Source organism: Ictalurus furcatus, chromosome 4 (assembly GCF_023375685.1).
Source record: "Ictalurus furcatus strain D&B chromosome 4, Billie_1.0, whole genome shotgun sequence".
Lineage (NCBI taxonomy): Eukaryota > Metazoa > Chordata > Actinopteri > Siluriformes > Ictaluridae > Ictalurus > Ictalurus furcatus.
In genome coordinates this window covers 15,647,914-15,669,052 of record NC_071258.1, presented here as the reverse complement: position 1 = coordinate 15,669,052, position 21,139 = coordinate 15,647,914, and the positions used below count along the sequence as shown (strand labels likewise).

The window sequence follows — 21,139 nt, the reverse complement described above, 5'->3', positions numbered from 1 at the left end:
ATTATCCTCAACTATCCTCAACACAAGAGAAAATAAAAAAAGTGTTTCTTTTGTTTTCTCAAAAAATGAAATAAAGAGGCTATAACAGAACAGCGCTACAATGCTGGGTAAAAGTAAAAGCACCCGTGATAAAATGTGTCGAAGTGGAGAGTCCACAGAAATGAAGGATTCCTTCATTTCAGTCTTCTATAACGACTTGGAGGAAATTTTGGGTGCAAGCTGGGGGCTGAGTTTTTATGAACTTTTGGTGTGAACAAGAAAGGGTCTGACATCACTTCATTGCTGAAGAGGACCAAAAAAAGAACCGGGTTCTCTTTTGAGTTCCCTATATTGTAAACACCAGAAGGACTGAGGTCACTTCCAGCTGGTTCCCTTTCTGGTTCACTTTAAATGAACTGGGTTTGGTTCTTTTAAAACGAACGATATTTGAAAACACCCACAGTCTTGCACAGTCCGTACAGTTCCATCACCTCTGTAAAAATTAGAAGGGAGGCAAAGGATAGATGCGTAAATGTTGGTTACCCAAAAGGCACAGATAATCAAGGCCTGCTTCTTGTGTTCATCACCATGCTTAGTATCTAGACATTCACATTAACAGCAAAGCTCAACGGCCAAATTCAAGTAAGACTGGCATCCCTGTTTGCTTACTGCTTCTCAGCTCTCTACTAGAGAGGGAAAAAACTCCTTTAATGGCTTCCTGATTCCTCAGCCTGAATGTTCCACAGAGGAATCCCTTGACATCCCAACAGCTTTGGACTAACAAGCAAATAAAAAAAAAAAAGAAAGGAAGGGGAAAAAATAAAGAGCAAGAACACAGCCATGTCAACAGAAAACATATTGAGACGTCCACCAAACCATTCCCTCCACAAATCACAAAATTTCCTATACATTTTCTTCTTGGAGTGTCCAGTAAATCCTCATAGTCCTGCTCATCTTTGTAGAGGTAGGAAGAGTTGGTGGTTGATCAAGCATTAGCCAGCACCAAAGTGAAGATAGTGAAGGCTAATGCCAGTGATTTTGATCTTGGGAAGGAAGAAAGGAGAAGCACAAATATCACTTGGCTGTCCGAGTTAATAAAATCATACTCTGCTTATCTTCAAGTGACGAAATGGCACACCACAAGATACCTCCTTGGGGAAAAATGCAAGATTAAGTCACCTTATTTTGAAGAGAGCATCACTCATAACACCGATTTAATAAAAGCCACTATAATGAAAGATATTTCCTCTCAATATTACTTCAGATATTGAATATTACTTCAGATAATGACTCACGTCATTACGATATGACTTTTTTTTGTTTTGAAGAAAACAGGAAGAAAAGCACTCTCGCACAGGAAAATGGAGTCCACCACTGTAACATTATTTATCTTAAAACATACTTTTTTAGGTTAGATGTTACTTGACTTTAGAATTTTTTTGACTGTTGGTACTTATTTTTATGATTTATATCTATACATGATTTTGTTTATGTAAAGAGAAGCTACTTTTAAAGTTTATTATTACTACTATCATCATCATCATCAACAACAACAACAACAACAAACAACAACAACAACAACAACAATAATAATAATAATAATAATAACAACAACAACAACAAACAACATTATTATTATTATTATTACTATTTGGACTTTCCAGTCATACATTTCATTATTATCTTATTATGACTAGTCCAACAGAACCGTGCCCAGGCCCGCTTGAAGAGGTGGGCTCGGGAACAGTTCAGTTGGACTAGTCATAATAAAATAATAAAATTCAGCGTACCGTTCCCGGGCACACTAGAGAGCGATAACTCTAGTCAAACACACTTGACCACAACAAACACTACCATTCACATAGGTTGCCAAACAGCAAATCTGATGGCCATCTGAAAACGTCATGAGCCGAGCTTCCGTCGCTCACCTCTATGGCTCCAGCCACTGCTCCTCTGACGTCAGAGGAGAACCAGTGAGACTGAAACACGGCAAGATGGCAGAAATGCAGAGGAGGTTTCCAAGTGCACCTCAGAGTCTGCCATCTGGCACTAACACACTGGCAGATCATTAAAACGTTTCTTTGAACACTTAAATATACAAACAAGAAAGGTCAAATTTAAATTCAACACTCAAAAAAAAAAAAAAAAAAAAAAACACCACAAGAAAAATGTAAAATCTGTGATCTGTATCCATTCAATTTGCATAATGGCCCTGCTTCCCTCTGTCAGAAACGATGGTTATTTATTTTCCTCCTCTCAGTGGTATACAATTTAGTCAGAACCACTGTTAGAACAAATTACACTTATTCTAGAGTCTGGAAATCCTGTCCTTAAAATGCAAGAAATCATTCACTGTTCTCACTGTTCTAAATGCTAGCACATTTTCTCATGACCAGTGTGAAACACCCATCCACCTATTCTTTTTATTAATGCTGCTATGACCATTTATGCAATATGTCAATTTATGTCCAACACAGAATGCTGCTCCCCCCCCATACCGCTCTGGTTCATCCTCTTACACCATGCCACTGGAGATTGGCTCTGACAAATGAGATGAGACAAGAACATGGTGCGATGAACCTGTTTTTAGCCAGAACATCCATTTTGGACTGTAGCTCTGACTTTCATAGAATGGATCATATGACGCCAAGGGGTCAGTACTGGCAACCAAGACAAAGACAGCTTAGAGGGAGCAGTGAAGAAGGAACTTTCAAAAACAAGTCAAAGCTCATTCAAATCAAAAAAACACTGGCCCCAAGGCTTTTGGTATTTAAGGGCTGCAAGTGACAACATATCCAAGAAAATCCTGCACTCTCAAAAACCCACAAAACATAGCATGAGACTGAATGTGGACAAACAGAACACCGAGGCCGTTCCTGCGTGTGCTTTCCATAAAACAACTCTGTAATGACTGCATTATGTACATGTACCATGTATCTCTCAACAGAGATGTAACCAGGTGCAAGTGCCATATTGGTACATTTATATGGCAGGTTAGTTGGAATGTACAATCTGTAAGCACCTGTGTAACCCGCTTATAACAAGAAATCATCAGATATTATTTGAGTGGTGGATAATTCTTGGCACGACAGCGACACAGATGTGGTAGTGAGCATGGTTCTGGTACATCTGGTACATCTGTCTAAATCTACATCCGGATTTCAGTAAAGCTGCTTTGTGATCTCTATTGTTAAAAGCGTTTTATTGGTCTGAGTGCATCAGGTAGCTTACAGCCCTTTATCACTGGTCAGTTCTGGCAGGACAGTTTTGCTTGGTAGACATTGCTCAACCCAGCAGTGTCACTGAGATTTTTTTCAAACCCTACTAACTTCTGATCAGAGGTATCTGGTCAGTGGGACATTGCAATCTTACAAAGTGCTTACTGATGGCAGCGGGACCTGATAAAATGGCCTAATATGTAACTACAATAAGTTACTTAAAGCTGCAGTATTGAACTTTTTGGGGGGGTTAAAAATGAACAAAAAACAATTATTGAGCAAGCACATAAAAAAAATCAGTGTTCAAAACTGTCTCCTTACTTTAACCCGATTTCCAACAATAGGCTTATAATAATGGTTTACAATTTGAGCTGTAGTGTCGGATTTCACCAAAAATGTCAGTTTGACGTCATTTGCGTGGCCTTTGCATGGAACTGCGGAGAGCATGCAGTCAAAAATGGAAAGCAACAGAGCCCATGCTAAAATGAGAATAAATATCAGCATGGCTTTTGAGAGGTGGTGAAAACTCAGATCTGAAGGGATTGAAGACTGACGCAGAGATGGCTTGTTTTTCTGCTGAACAGGTGACATTTCAGCAGTGCCGGCCGTGGCATAGGCAGAATAGGCAAATGCTAGGGACGCCATCCGTGCATCCATCCATAGTGGGCACCCAAATGAGGAAGTGATTTAAAAAAAATTTTTTTTACTAATACTATTAATTTCAAATATTACAAAAAAGCAAAAAGCCCGTACAACAACATTACTACATAGCTTATATTTTCTGTTGCCATCAACGTCACCCTGGCCTGGTGCATCAACCATCCAATTTCAAGAAACCAGGCATAGGCCTACATTTTATTGACATCGCTAGACTAGCCAATGTTAGCCCTGATTGTAAAACTAAATTAAAATGCTTTTCCCTTTTTTCCCCCTATTCCCTGCATTTTAGTGGCTCAATAGGTAGCTAGCTAACATTAGCAATTCATTCAAGTAGGTATCAAGTTTCCTGTTGTTTTTTGGGTTGCTATGGTCAATGTGATAAATTGCACTTCTTTTCTGCTAGCTATGATAGAGAGCAACTCACCTCTACTCCAAGAAAACCATATCCGCCACCCCATATCCAGCTTGGGAATCAAGTAATAAAAATGGCAGGGTGTTAATTATCCAATGATTGAAAATCTGTGAATGGAATAATCTTTGTAGTTAGGTATAAAAAAACATTTTTTTAAAGGCCTAACGCAACAAAGGCAGTGCAAAAATAACCACAAATCATTCTGAATGGAATCCAAGTTCAGTCACTACTGGTATTCTGCTAGTAGAAGAATTTATGTAAGGTTCGATTTACTTCTAAATAAATAATTAACAATTTTTTTTGTAAAATCATCTTTTCTACTGTCCAGCACAAATGAAGTATATGATAAACAGGTTTTTAGATTCCATGTAGGGTGACATTTATACAGATACAGTATATATCCTTTTATCATTTTCATGACATATGCCAGTCATTCTGGAGGACACGGAACATTCCATCATTTACAGACACAAAACCTCCAATACATCTAACCTTTGACCTCTACAAAAGCACCAATTTAAGTCAATTACAGTTTGCCTCAGATTTCTTGTGTCACACTCCAATCCATTGCCTCGACCCACAGAGCTTTAGTCCAAGATTTGGAGGGGGAAAATAATCGGTCCTTTTCCTCAGTCCTGCATGCTTTGTACTGTTACAAGGCTTTCATAGTATCGAACACCTGTCAACTGGATGATGTCACTTCACACTGCCCTTCCTTGTCATCCTCTCTCTCTCTCCCTCTCTCTCTCTCTCTCTCTCTCTCTCTCTCTCTCACACACACACACGATAATGACATTTCTGGTGTAACAAGTCCTGAGAGGAGGGGATGGGAACAGCTGACTAACAGGGTACCATCTGGCTGAGGTGCTGTTTGTCAGTCTGATAACTTTATTTTTGGCCATCTAATTAATAGCACGTGACACTTGGATCTCAGGGAGAGTGGAAGTAGCAGCGGTGCCGGTTTGAGCTGACTCGTTACACAACGCGCCACTGATCATTCGTATGACCTAGCTAACTCATCCTCTCCTGGCATATAAGGAATCATGTAGTTGGCACAGTTCTCTCAATGAATGGGGGGGGGGGGGGGAATGGAATGAATTAAATTTAGGAAAATTACCAGCAACAACATACAAAATCTAAATGCACTGAATAAGTGTATTTGGGTTAGATTGATTTAATGTGTGATATTGATATAGTGGGAATAATTCTCTCTGTGCAGATGATTGAAAATTGTTATGATTATGGAAAGAGGACCCAAATGTCATTTTGCCGAGCCAGAACGCTAGAGACACTAATTTATAGAAGTCTTTTAATACTCATGTAGGATTTTCTTTCTCCACTGATATTAATTTAGAAAAGCCTCACGTGCTTACATATTCGGGGGTGGGGTGGGGGGGGCTACAGTCCAATGGGAAAATCAAAGGAGCTCTCTACTAATATCTATATTCCTAATAAATAATAGAGACAGGTTATGCAAGTTGATCTGAACACAATGAACACTTTAGCCCTCATTCATCAAAGCTGCACCGGGTGTTATGTAACAATCACATCTGTGAGCGTAAAATGAGCACACACAAATCCCAGGAGTTTCATCACTCGATTGCTGGCACTTCTGTACATCAAACGTAGATGTATTTCTTCAGCTCTGGCTTTAAATGTGTTGTATTCTCAGTTTTACTGGATCATTACCATTGTACAGGTACAAAATTGGGCATGTTTCATTTATCTCTGCCATATTCATATGATGAGTAAATAAGAGACTGGTGGGTAGGCTGTTTTTTTCAGGACGGCCAAAGCCGTTTTATCAGTTGTCACCCTTGGCATGAGATGAGCTTTCTCCACGTTCTCTGTAATGTCTGAAATTCCTAACAGTAAATTTTAAAACAGTAAAAATGAAGATTTTTATACATCACAGATACATAAACGATTTTGTAAATTTACACGTTCAAATCGAACTTCACATCTTATTATGTAAATACTTTTATCATTTTGCAGCTTAAACTCAAACAGTTATTTTGGTGGCTCGATTGGATTACTCACTTAAGTCATTTTGGTTAATGCAACCCTATTATGCTATATAAACGTGCCTAATTTTGTTTTAGAGGTCTCATACAATAGGCTTACATGCATGCAATGTCAAAATACACTTTAATTTTCTCAGAATTAACAGTGCAGCATCACCTCTTTTTCTCAGTGTCACAAATGACTGGCTCAATTCACTCAAAACTCCTCCTTTCAGAGAGCCTCTGATTGGTCAAATGTCCCAGTCTGTTGTGATTGGTCTACCACTTACAGCATATGTCAGAAAGGAAACACCTATTACTATATCTTTATTTCAGCTCAGTAATAATGTCAGTTTTACCTTATCAATTTGAACCCGGGCCGATAGTGACGCATCGGAAGATCAACCCGAACCACCATCACAAGCATGACGAGAACAGGACGTTTCGCAGTGTAAGTTTATATGTAGCTTGACAGTAACTTGAGTTAACCGTTTAGTAGAGGCTAACAGCTGTGCACTGTCTGTACACGTATACAACACAAAACTACACATTTGGAACACTCGATAGAAAATATATACATAAATAATGAATCATACTTACAGACTGTGATCCAGAGGCGCAAGATGGTCCAAATAAAGTGGGTACGGCCCCATCTTTAATGAATAATCATTTCAGAAATCCTGCGTTGACTTCAGCTAAATTTGAGGAGCTGTCGTCAGTGAAATGACGGGAGCACAAACGAAGGTCAGAGTTGAACTGCTGTGGTTTCGTTTTAAAAATGAAGTCTAACCACTGACGCTTTACATCCTCATCCTTTGGGAGTCCCTGCAAAGTGCTTTTGCAGCGCAGAAAGCAACATCTTCTAGACATGAAGTTAATTCTTTCAGGACACAACTACTGTACTGTAGTGTTTGAGGGGGTACAATGAACACGTTGTTCCCGAGCACCCAATGAAGACCAGAGGTGGGGTTTTTTGTTACAAACCTACGTAGGTTAATACAGGAAGTAAGTCTGGAATTATTAACGACTCGTTTCAGCTGTTCAGAATCGCTTCCTTCTTTTGGGAGTCAATAACCCCGTTTGTCGTGCGCTTAGATTTTTGAAACTTTGCAGACTTTTTACATTCACAAACAGCTCTATAACACAATACATCAAAGAAAAACCATAATAGGGGTGCTTTAAAAGTGCCCATTCAATGAGTAAACCTGAAATGCACATGCTGCCTTTTGTGCACATTTTAGAGACAGAATGAATTCCCTCTCTTACATGAATATTAAAGTCACATTATGTATAAAAAGAAGGAAAGAAAGAAGAAAACAAAAACAAAAAAAAAAAAAAAAAACACACCCTCAAAGCATTGTGTTCTCATAAGTATGTTTCATACATGCCCCCACCCCCCACACACACGTTCTCTTAATTTGCGTTGAATATACCATACACACCGATGTATACCCAGATAAGGGAGCAGCAGAGGACAAAGTATCTGACCACACTGCTGGTTTCCTGTAACATGCAACCTCTTTTGAATACATGAACAACTGACTTTTTACATCAGATACTTTGTCGAAAAATAGCAGCAGGGTTTTATAATTTTTTTGTTGTTGTTTGGTTTTATGCAGAGTGGAGATGAAGAGCTCGGGAGGATGAGGAAGATTCCCGATCTAATAAGCAGGAGGGTGTGTAGTTGGGGCGTTGCCGGGACTGCGGGGAATATTCTGGCACTGAGACCCTTACACTGACTGCTCTCCCTCCACTACTTAAGCAAACACACCACACAGACACACACAGCACCAAATCAAAAGTCACACCAAACACAAAGGATCACCATGGCAACACATACCATACTGTGTGCTGCTGCTCGGGGGACGTCTGACACATACGGCGTGTGCATACATACACACACTCACACACACACACACACACACACACACACACACACACATACACCAGAGATGCATAATGCATTGGTGGCTTTCAGTTCTTTCTCAAAAAGCTTGTGCTGGTAACAGAGCACTAACAAATCAATATCTATGACTGCATTATTTCCATGTCCATCACTGCCATATCCCTCAATATCAAACTAAAACACTCACTCCATCACGGAGGCTGTTCCTCCCACACAGTTTAAAAAAAAAAAAAAATCAGCTTGGTAAAATTAAAATTCTGGCCCATTATCTATTTTGTTAAATCATGACATTTAAGCATGTTGGAATACATGATACCCAGCCTGTGCTAATTGCCTGAGTATAACCAACAACAGGACTGTTCTGTAATTTATGGGCTAGAACATAACTTCATCCCTTCATAGATAAATTGCTAGCCCAGGCAACCCAAATATGCAGATTATGTATTTTTAACGTCCTTCATCCAACAACCATGGAAAGAAAAAACAAAACAAAAAAAAAACAAAAAAAAAAACCTCTTCTTCCTATTGACTTTGGCAAAAAGAAAACGTTTCCTTTATATATGTAAGTTTAACTATAACATGCTCCAATTAATATACTTCTCAGTGCTGTAAAGCGCCTCCATGGTGTCACGTGTGTGTCACCACACATGGTGTCACATGACTCTTTCCTGCTATCTACAGCATTACATATGTGCACTGAGGATGTGATCTGGCAGTTTGTAGTAGCGAAATCGAAAATGTTTATCTCATCAATAATGTCTTATGTGAGAGTACAGAACACCACAGCTCATAGCCAACATGTTAACCAAAGACGTTGTCTTTTTGTCATGGGTGCTTTATCACCAGAGACATTATCAGGAGAGGTTAAGACAATGGCTACATAAAGTCACCCATCCCATGCATTCAAGACTTGCTTATTTTACATAAGCAAGTATTAATGAACATAAATTAGCTCATCCTATTTTTGAGTAAAATGATTTTAGTTGCCACTAATTGGACTCCCCAGCAGGCACACCATGGCATTGGGCGAGCACACTGAAGCTTTCACCTGCCTGGTGAGCTAGCTATTCAGGTTTTGTCCACCCATGAATACAGTGAATAAGCAAAGGCATTTACCAACTGAAATTGCTGAGCAAAGGTAGTAAAAGTGCAAGAAATTCCTTATTCAAGTAAAAGTTTAAATACTTATTTATTAAATAGTAGTCAGAATAAAGTAGATACTGTAATGAGTAAAAGTCAGGTATTAAGTGAAAGACACTTGAAACCCCAACTTTATAATTTCCCATCTTGGTTGCTGCAGGATGCAAATTGGCACCAACAGAATGAAGCTTGGGAGTCACACACCTGCCTTCCTCTCGCTGGTTTTCTGTTTCCCCACCCACACACACACCCACACACACACACACACACACACACACACACACACACACACACACACACAAGCTAATTAAAAATCTTCACACAACAGAATCATTTCTCCTATATAATTTCTTCCTTCTATTTTAGGAAGCTTTTGTATCACAACTGCATTGGGCTAATAAGCACAGCAGTTATTCCCAGATGGGACGCTGAGGAGGATTTGGAGTCGTCCGCTGGCACAGAGCTTCAGTAGGACTCAAGGGCTAGCATAACGAAACCCATCTGGAGTGGCCTGCATGCCAGGCACTGGGCACAGCGCCCTCCACCCACGGCAGCCTGGTACGTCCACTTCCAGCCACTTGAGTCGTTGTGTGATCGCATAGTATATCTATCATTAATCCTCCTATAATGTTATGGGTCAATTTGACCAATGTCTAAATTTGAGATGTCTGAAATACTGGTTAAGCTAAGTTAAAAATTTTTGACTTTTCCTCATTTAGGGTCATGAACTTATGTGCAAATATTTCTTCTTATGGCTTGTCTCGGACAACCCATAAAAAGGTTTACTGTTTTAAGCTGCTCTTTGCTGTTTTTTGTGTGTATTTAAACTATGGAAGTCATTTTGACCCATAACATAATGGATATAATTCACCCCCCAACAATAACACTTCCAAGCCCCTAACTAACAACTATTTCCTAGCCCATATTCATATACAGTTTCCACAATGAAGTGGATAGTTCTGGTCTCACACTTACATGTGGTGAGAGAATGGCAAAACAAGAAATTACCGTGGCTAGGTTGGACATAGATAGGAAAAAAGGAGAAAGAATTAGGGGAGAGATTGCAAGAAGGGAGGGAGAGATGTGATTTATGAGGTTAAATTCTGCTATGCACTTCAAGTTCGAAATGGAAGAAAATATGTCAAAGGTATTACTCAATATGAAACCAGAGAGAAATAAGTGCAAAAGAGGAAATAATGGGGAGAGAGAGGGGGGAGGGAGAGAGAGCGAGAGAGAGATGAATACTGGAATGGTGAGAGCTAGTGAAAGATCCAGCGAAAGTTTCACACCTGATTAAAGAGGTGTAAGCCAGTTGGCCAACACAGCCATTGGCCTCGAAAGCTGTGTGCGTGTGTGAGTGTGTTCTGTGTCAATAGACACTGCAACCTCACAGCTAAGACTGCAGCTTTGTCAGGCATCATACAGCTGAGTATGACACAAAACTTGGAACACGAGTGAAGAGTCACTTGACGCATCCAACAAGCTGTTAGACTTTTTCACCCAGCAGTGCCTCTAGCACAATGACTCTTTATAATCGGAGTAGGTTTCCATCAATTTAGTAGAGTAATGAGTGCAGATTTTTCACTATCACTCCAAATATTGTGACTGCCCCAGCCCGACACATGTTGAGAGACCTTTAATTAATGGCTACTTCTGCTTAAATGCAGATGGAGTGAAAATCTTCCTGAAACCACAACAATTACTCACACCGTCGGGTGTTAGAGTTAAATGCAGGGCTTGAAATCACAACCCTAACCAAGACAAAGCAGATACTGAAAATGAAGGAATGAATAAATGAATGAGCGATTTATTCTTCAACAGCACAGTGCTGCAACAGGTAGTGTCCAGTGTCCTTGCTTCCATCCTGAGCTCATGCACTCAGTGTCTGTGTGGAGTTTCTTCCCGTGTCTGTATGGGTTCACTCCCCTTTAGTCTGGATGGCTAAATTTGCCTGAATTACAGTAGCAACACACACACACACACACACACACACACACAAAGCAGCAAAGCAAACTGCTGTTGATGGAAGTGTATTGTTCACTTTTGGTTCAATGAGCCAGGAATCTGTAGTGTCACACAAGAGGAACTATGTGGCTACAATTCTCTGACACTCATTCTTCATTGATAACAATGGTGTGAAGAGAGTTTCAGTTGCACTTAGACACTTCCTGGTGCACTCTGCTACCTGACATGACAGTGAAACACACACACACACACACACACACACACACACACACACACACACACACACACACACACACACAGAGTGTAGGGGTCAGAGCTCTGGAGTCCATCATAGCTCTGCTATAACTCTGTAAACTAATCTGGAATTAAAGAACCTCTACTTTTAGTCTTTCCTGACAGAAAATATCTCTTGATCAATAACTGCAAGATATTTTGGATACCTCTTTCGATTACAATAAATTGCTGCTTCCTGCACAGGTCAGACAAGGGCTTGGCCACTCCACTCAAATAGCAGCATGGCTCTCCAAGAAAGGAATTATGGGATTAAGTGTCCTGCTGGTTTCTGGTTTAATCAATGCTGGAGCCCGTGACAAACTGGCCCGTGACATTTGAACTTTGCCCTTCTGACTTCATAATGGGCACTAGGCATTAAGTAAGCAGACAGTGCCTATAGGGTGTGACTGCTCTACCTCAGCAGTCAGCTAGATAATGGTATAGTGTCATCCTGTGTGTCAGCGTGTCTGCTAGTCATACTGTCCTCAGCATACGACAATTATAACTTTTACAGATCTAGTCATTAAACTTTTAGATATTTATCCAGGCACCACATTCGTTCTGTGTATGTTAGGCTCACAGGGCGTTCAGCACATTATAAACTATTAGATTTAGAAATGGTACCAATTGTAGAAATTAATGAAATTGAAGTACAGGCACTTGGTGACAGTAGTATTATAAAGTTGTATCTGAGTGTAGAAAGAATGGCACAAGTTTTTGTGAGAATCTAATCAAAATGATTAACTTGCAGCTGAATTTAATCAGAAGAAAGCAGTGGTCAACATTATTATTATTATTATTATTATTATTATTATTATTATTATTATTATTATTTATAGTATTTCAGGAGACTGTATTTTAAATATAATTTTTGTAAAATCCAAATAAGCTTTACAGATCTTTATTGGAAAGGGTTTTAACAATGTTATTCATGCTTTTTCAATGAACCATAAACAATTATTGCACATGCACCTGTGGAACCATCCTTAAGACATGAACAGTTTACAGGCGGTAGGCAATTAAGCTCACAGGTATAATAACTTATGACACTAAAGAGACCTTTCTACTGACTCTGAAATACACCAGAAGAAAGATGTCTAGGGTTCCTGCTCACCTGCGTGAACATGCCATAGACCTGCTGCAGGGAGGCATGAGGACTGCAGATGTGGCCAGAGCAATAAACTAATGTCTGTAATGTAAGACGCCTGAGACAATGCTACAGGGAGACAGGAAAGACAGATGTTCATCCTTGCAGTGGAAAATTATATGTAACCATGTGTCCTCCACAGACGTCAATGAGAATTGCGAATGCCTTGGTGGAGGAGTGGAGTAACATCTCACAGCAATACTGACTGTTACTTTTGATATTGAACACCCATCCACCCCACCCCACCCCTTCCCTTTGTTCAGTTTATGTCTCAGTTGTTGAAACTTTTTGCAGGAAATAAAAGCAGTTGAATGTGAGAGGATGTTGCTGAGTATGTGTGTCTATATGCACGCAGGTGTGTGTGTTTTTTCATGTGTATGTAAAATTTTTTTTTTTTTTTAATGTAAAATAAAAACCACTAAATTCCCAGCTCACTACAAGGCTGCCCATAGTTGGTTAAGAGAGCAGGCACAGTTCCAGCACAGTACTGTAGCATATTGTAGGCTAATGTAGGCTAGCTTTGTCCTCATTAAATCTATATTTAAGCCGAATCCCAAATGGCCTTATAGTGCTTGTATAAGTGCATTGCAATGCATCAAATAATGTAATATTCCCTGTGCAGTGCACTGCATGTTTACTAAGCGAGCCTTTTGTAATTCATTCCTTCTGGGAGAGAAAGGATATGTCTGAACATTGTTAGCCTTAACACTCATCGTTTTAGAGATCAAAATATAGGCATTGAACCTACTTTTAAAAAAAAGTAACAATATTCACACCAGATAATGACGTTAACTACTAGTTAAGAACTCAAAAACTCGATTACACCTTTTTGGTCTGAAGGCATTTAATGTGAGGTGGGTGTGGAATGAGTGGGGGTGGCCTGACAGCATGGGATAAAGTGTCTTTGGTCCACAAATGGATTCTTCTTCCACGTCTATTATCTAAACTTTACAATGCAATCTCTTAAAACATTCAGTAGTTCTACTTAAAAACTTTTGACTAATTGCTAAGGCTACTGACATGACAATGGACTGATAACTGAGGAAGATGTGACCAATCAATGCACATAACATTAATGGCTATTTTGGACCTCATTGTTGTTGTTTACTGTTCTCTATCTCCCTGTGACTTGTGAATGGTTTGTATTGTGTATGCAAGTTCACAAGATGTGTGTGTGTGTGTGTGTGTGTGTATATAATATATTATATATATATATATATATATATATATATATATATATACATACACACACACACACACACACACACACACACACAAGCATTAGCTTTAGCACACTCACTTTGCGCTCCTTGTCCCCATACTCCAGGCCGAGGGTATCCATGGCACGGACAATGGCAGCCAAAGACTGGATGGTGTTGCTATACACCACGGGCTTATACTGCTTCACGTCATCTCCAGAGAAGCCATCCTCATGGATAATCCTACACACACACACACACACACACACACACACACACACACACACACACACACACACACACGTTAGAGAAAGTAGATATTCCAAGAGACACAAGAGCAATGCTTCTTAATGCTGCATTTCTTTTGCCAGTATTTGTCTTCACACAATGTGAACTCTATGAGAGATCTGAGAACGCTAATGAGACACATTGGAGCTCACTGGGGATAGGGACTCAATGCATTAACCTTTCATAAGCCCAAAAATTCTTCCAGAGCCAGAAAATGTGAGTGAGTGAGTGTGTGAGAGTGTGTGTGCAGTCTGAAGCAATCCAAGAATTAAAGGGAAGGTTAAAAGGTCTCCGTCCCCATATCTTTCTGTTATTAAGGGAATATCTGAACAAAATTGGCAGTAAAACGAAAGAAAGCGAGACAGAAATGCTAGTTTGAGGTTGGGAGAATGTCATTCTGTCCTGTGATCTCCGATAATAATCTCTGCACTAAAATCATCTACATGCCTCAGAGAAATGCTGCAAGACACCAAGATCAACCGCATACACGTTCCTAAAGCGGTTTACGTTTACAGCATTTAATTTACACAGCTCCTGAGACTTAACACATGATTGTGCTTGAAGTGCATTACCTTTCTCTCTCTCCGTCTGATTTAATAATTGTGCCATTATCCAATAATGTTTTTTTTCTGTCTATAAAGAAGAGGATTACCTCCCTCTCGTCTAAATCAAATGGGGTATCCTGAAACCAATATCAGAGGCTTCGTTAATGGGACGTGTGGGTGTCCCTGCTCCCCTTAACCTTCTTTCTTAATTAAAGAAAGTTAAAGAAAGTAGGCGGTGAGTAAAAGATGTGAGGGAGTCAGTGAGTGGATGTGTATTTTTAATTTTCTTGGTGGATATTGGCCTTTTAAACAGCAGCAAAATAAATGACGGTCATTTTACTGTGTGGAAAATGATTTTAAATGATCTTTATAGGTCGTCAGGCGCAATCATAAGCATTCACTGCTTTAAGCATTGACTCGCTGAAAATGGCAAGATTTCATCTCTACTTTACTTGTGGGGGAAAAAGAGCAAGAGCAGAGATAGCGTCACACTTCCTTGGTACACTGGCTGACTTTCAAAGAAAAGACAAGAGCAGGTTCCAAAGAGCACAGTGACCAATTGCACATCAGTGGGTGTACATTTGGTTGCTAAACAATCTCAGGATTTCACACACACATTCAAGTGTGTTACAGTACTAGTCAATCATAACCTTACTAGATCACATGCAGAACAAGCTCTGGTGGTGCTATTAGGAATGTCCAATGAATCCCATTTAGTGGGATGAACATCAACCCAGTGTCCTAATTGGCACACTGTCCGAACTAAATAGTATCTGAGATGAGTGTTTGTCTGTCCAAAATCGTAGTATGTTGAAATGAGTATCCCAAAGGTGCCCAGATGGTCTACTGTTTCTGGTAGATTTTCGAAGTGTGGATCCATGGACACATTTTCTGCTAATACTGCCCACAACGTCTTGTGCGAGGGAGGTGGAGTTTTGTGACTGTTTGCGTCACCGATTTCAAGGATGCATTTTAGAGAGGTGTAAATATAATGTGGAAAAATAAATCAAGGGAATGATAAATTAAATAGTATAAATTATATAAAGGAATAACGAATGAAGAAAAGCTGAAATGCAATGAGGAGTTTGTCGATGGTGACAGTGTTATCTTCCGTTCTCTTCCATTACACGACATGTTAGTATGTCCCATACTCTTAATACGCACTCAAAAGTATGTACTTTTTCCCTTCACAAAATGAGTACATACTTTTAGTACATAGTATAAGTAAGCACAGTATGGGACGCAGGGCAAGTTTCTGTTGCCGGGGCATTTTGAAATGGATATTCCAACATGTGACATATTTCACAGCGAAGCAGCATACTTGGGTGGGCGGGACATTACTTCTTTCCCCATCAGGATGTGAAAAGTGGCTACTCCAAAACAAACATGGAGATGATAGCCTGCAGTTAATTGTGGAGGACTACTTGCCACTCACAACACCACTGGCAGTGGAGGACGCGGAGATGGCAAAAATCCCACTAATGCAGGAGGAAAAACATGAGGACATATTTATTTGAGCCTGTATGTCTACTCAGTAATGGAAATGGTGACTAAAAGGCCAAGGCCTACGTTTGTGCTCACCCTCATGAGCATCTTGAGCAACTCAACTTGGAGGCGGAGGTGAAACATGACATAGAATAATTGGTTATTTTACTGTATTTTTGCCCCATATGCAATTCTACCATTGTAGGAAGACTGCATACTATATACAAAGATGATGTGATTAGTACAGATGAATACCAGGTTCTGACGAAAGACATGAGCTTTTTGATTAGGAGCCACAACAGCACATTTTTCTGGTGTTAATCACACACAACGTGATTATGAAACAATCTGTGATTTCTTTAACATTGTAGTCCCCATGCTACACTATAATATGTTGAGCTTGCCATAGCCTTCCATGCCTCACAGCTGTAGCCTTCCATGCCTCACATCATTTTTCAGGGAAAAGGGGCTTAAACAGTTTTGATGTTTTGGACAAAACCATCTGCCAAAATAAACGTAAATATTAGTACAAGCGATAATCAGGAAGGACAGTTGAAGATCACCCAACCTTCTCACATTCTGTCATACATTAGTGCATGACGCTTAGATAAAAAGAAAAGAAAGGAAAATGAAAAAGCAACAACATATCAATCAGCTATCTAGCTTCCACTGACAGAGTTAGCACTAACAGCAGACACTGTCTTTGGAAAGTTAGAAATGAACATGAAATTGATGATGGCTTGTGGACATGATATGAGGACTCTGTATTTCCCAAGCCTAGACAATTGTGCTTTTTGACATTAAGATGTGCCATGTCTCACAGATATTATCCATGTCTTTCACTAAACTAACAAAATTTTAAATATGAAATTGGAATATGAACACGATCCTTTATATTTAATAGCTACTAATGCATAATCAACTCAATATTAATATCACTTCAGTATCAACTCCTATGTGCTGATGATCATCATAACATTTAACACACACTTTAAAAATGTGTGTGTTCCATTTGGAAGGTAAAAATATATATATATATATTTTTTTTTAAATAGGTGTCACCTAGGCCAATTTATTTAAGCCAAATTTCATCGCAGCACCCAGTTTGGTAAAAGCATCATGCTTTTCACAGAACACTTTGAAAATGTAATATGAAACATTAATATAGTTACATTCCAGATACCATTTCATTTCATATACCATTTATATGAAATGGTATATGTATAATATGTATATATAATATGTATGTATATACAGTGCATCCGGAAAGTATTCACAGCGCTTCACTTTTTCCACATTTTGTTATGTTACAGCCTTATTCCAAAATGGATTAAATTCATTATTTTCCTCAAAATTCTACAAACAATACCCCATAATGACAACATGAAAGAAGTTTGTTTGAAATCTTTGCAAATTTATTAAAAATAAAAAACAAAAAAAAAAAGCACATGTACATAAGTATTCACAGCCTTTCTCAATACTTTTGGTACCAAAGGTTGAAGCACCTTTGGTACTAATTACAGCCTCAAGTCTTTTTGAGTATGATGCTACAAGCTTGGCACACCTACTTTTGGGCAGTTTCTCCCATTCTTCTATGCAGGACCTCTCAAGCTCCATCAGGTTGGATGGGGAGCATCGGTGTACAGCCATTTTCAGATCTCTCCAGATATGTTCAAATCGGGTTCAAGTCTGGGCTCTGGCTGGGCCACTCAAGGACATTCACAGAGTTGTCCTGTAGCCACTCCTTCTTTATCTTGGCTGTGTGCTTAAGGTCGTTGTCCTGTTGGAAGATAAACCTTCACCCCAGTCTGAGGTCCAGAGCGCTCTGAAGCAGGTTTTCATCAAGGATGTCTCTGTACATTGCTGCATTCATCTTTCCCTTGATCCTGACTAGTCTCCCAGTTCCTGCCGCTGAAAAACATCCCCACAGCATGATGCTGCCACCACCATGCTTCACTGTAGGGATGGTATTTGCCAGGTGATGACTCGTGCCTGGTTTCCTCCAGACATGACGCTTGCCATTCAGGCCAAATAGTTCAATCTTTGGTCTGAGAGTCCTTCAGGTGCCTTTTGGCAAACTCCAGGCGGGCTCTCATGTGCCTTTTACTGAGGAGTGGCTTCCGTCTGGCCACTCTACCATACAGGCCTGATTGGTGGAGTGCTGCAGAGATGGTTGTTCTTCTGGAAGGTTCTCCTCTCTCCACAGAGACATGCCGGAGCTCTGTCAGAGTGACCATCGGGTTTTTGTTCACCTCCCTGACTAAGGCCCTTCTCCCCTGATCGTTCAGTTTGGCCGGATGGCCAGCTCTAGGAAGAGTCCTGGCGGTTCCAAACGTCTTCCATTTACGGATGATGGAGGCCACTGTGCTCATTGGGACCTTCAATGCTGCAGAAATGTTTCTGTACCCTTCCCCAGATCTGTGACTCGATACAATCCTGTCTCGGACGTCTACAGACAGTTCCTTGGACATCATTGCTTGGTTTGTGCTCTGGCATGCATTGTTAACTGTGGGACCTTATATAGACAGGTGTGTGCCTTTCCAAATCATGTCCAATCAACTGAATTTACCACAGGTGGACTCCAATCGAGTTGTGGAAACATCTCAAGGACGATCAGTGGAAACAGGATGCACCTGAGCTCAATTTTGAGTGTCATGGCAAAGGCTGTGAATACTTATGTACATGTGCTTTTTTGTTTTTTATTTTAAATTAATTTGCAAAGATTTCAAACAAACTTCTTTCATGTTGTTATTATGGGGTATTGTTTGTAGAATTTTGAGGAAAATAATGAATTTAATCCATTTTGGAATAAGGCTGTAACATAACAAAATGTGGAAAAAGTGAAGCGCTGTGAATACTTTCCGGATGCACTGTAAATGGTCATTTCATATACCATTTATATATATTTATTTCATATATACATTTCATATACCATTTCATATTGTACTTTAATTTCCAAAATGTAATCTATTCTGTCCCATCCATCAAAGCAGCAAAGAAAAGCTTAGTGCCAAGATGGCGGCATGAGTTTTGGCTGCCGGTGTCTCCGTTTCTCTCCTCTTAACTAACTGAGGGCAGCACTGCTAGCTTTCTCAGATAACTCTTCTATTATTCAGGAGGCAAAATAATGCATGTTTAAGGCTTTTTGAAAGTCACAATATAAATAAGGCACAGAGTCACTTGTTTTCCAGTCCCAGGAGATGAGGTGCAAAAAAACAAATAAATAAATCGATCGGTTTTGACTGAAAGAATAGCTTCACTGACAGGATTGCTTCCGGTCATGTCCTCTTACATATTTAGTCACTAAGCTAGTGCCGGAGGACACATCGTGAACGTTTTTATGACTATGCAACTTTGTGTGTGGGAGCTCCCTATGAGGTAGGGCTGCACGATTATGGCCAAAATGATAATCCCAATTAAGATCTCGATTTTTTAATCACGATTATTCATTGACTTCAGGGACAACATATCTTTATTGCACTTTCACATTTAAATAAACAGACCACTGCTTTCACCTCCATGTTGTGGTACATTCCTGCTAACGTACAAATCTTTAACAGTGTTTACAGGAGAAGAGACGCAAGACAATTTCCTTTAGGAAATTACAAAAATTTAGGAGCACAGTTGAAGTTTAGTTGTTTTTTTTTTTTTACATTTTTTCTTTTTTTTAATTAAATTTTTTTTTTTTTTTTTTTTTTTTTTTTTTTTTTTTTAGAGACGGTAACGTCAATGTGCTACAATATAAGTAAATATAAGTAGGCATGAGAAAACTTGAGCTGGACAATTATGACAGAATTTAGAAACATAGTGTGAGCCAAGACACATTAATTTGCCTTCTGATAAACTAAATTTAATATTTTCAGTAAATTTTACAGACTGTATGCATAAAACAACCATTAACCTGTTCCACCTTGTAAACAAATACAATAAACCTCAATGTTCAGTGTTTGAAGTCTGCTCCTCTTAAATATATTTAAAGCTACACTATTAGACATTTTCCACTGTCATGGTTCTGGGCTGGAGTCAGTTCTCGAACCGCTCTGTGTATATTGTGTATATATCTGAATAATCTCATATAGGATGTGATTGGGTGAGTTCACTTATCCGTCAGATGCAAAGTGCTTTAGTTTAATGGTGCTTATTAGGGATGCTCCGATCAGGATTTTTACAACCGAAACCGATCCAGATACCAATCTTTTTTTGTTTAAACTTTAATCAGGAGGTCTGTCAAACAGTTAAATCTAAGCTCTCTGCTCATGGTCACTGTTAATTGAATTAAAATAATATCAATGAGAAATACTGTTGGTTAATTGATAAATAAACAAGCATAAAATATTTATTTTTAAATATCTTAAACAATAAAGAGTCCTAATTAAAAGCAAACTAACACAAGCATGATCCATATTAGGAAAAAGGCTCATAGCTTTCTAAGGAAATAGCGAACTAAGCTTAATGTCAAATTGATATTAAATGCAACCCATAGTCATTAAACATTATTTCATTTCTCATTTTATTTATATTTAATAAAGTTATTATAATATCTATTTTTATATTAAATTATTTATCTATAACTAAGCACATTTTTGGTCTTTACATTTTATTAGTTTTCTGTTTGTTTGTTTGTTTGTTTATCAGTTGTTCTTTTTAGATCAGTTCCCCCAGTACAGTGTCCATGTCTGCTGATAATGTTGTGTTTTGGGAGGATTAAATAAAAACATGGAAACTGGAGTCGACTTTTCTAGTGATATCTGGCAACCATGAGTTTAAATGAAGTGAATTAGAGTTAGTGAAGGAGAGCAGCAGTGTACTGTATGTTTACAGACAGAACAGTTGCTACTCTTGATTATGATTGGTGAGGAATTATTTAATAAAGAAGTTTGAATTAAACCCACCTCGTAGCGTTAGCATTATTATTAATT

General features: G+C 39.0%; 1 protein-coding gene across 3 annotated transcripts in view; it reads right to left on the bottom strand.

The window, feature by feature from the left end:
* Positions 1-21,139, bottom strand: part of gnao1a (guanine nucleotide binding protein (G protein), alpha activating activity polypeptide O, a) — a 91,214-nt gene that overhangs the window by 55,497 nt on the left and 14,578 nt on the right. For all 3 annotated transcript variants that reach the window (XM_053623184.1, XM_053623183.1, XM_053623182.1), the window contains exon 3: positions 14,004-14,145. In XM_053623184.1, coding sequence (XP_053479159.1) covers positions 14,004-14,145 — 142 coding nt within the window. The remainder of the gene's footprint in view (positions 1-14,003; positions 14,146-21,139) is intronic.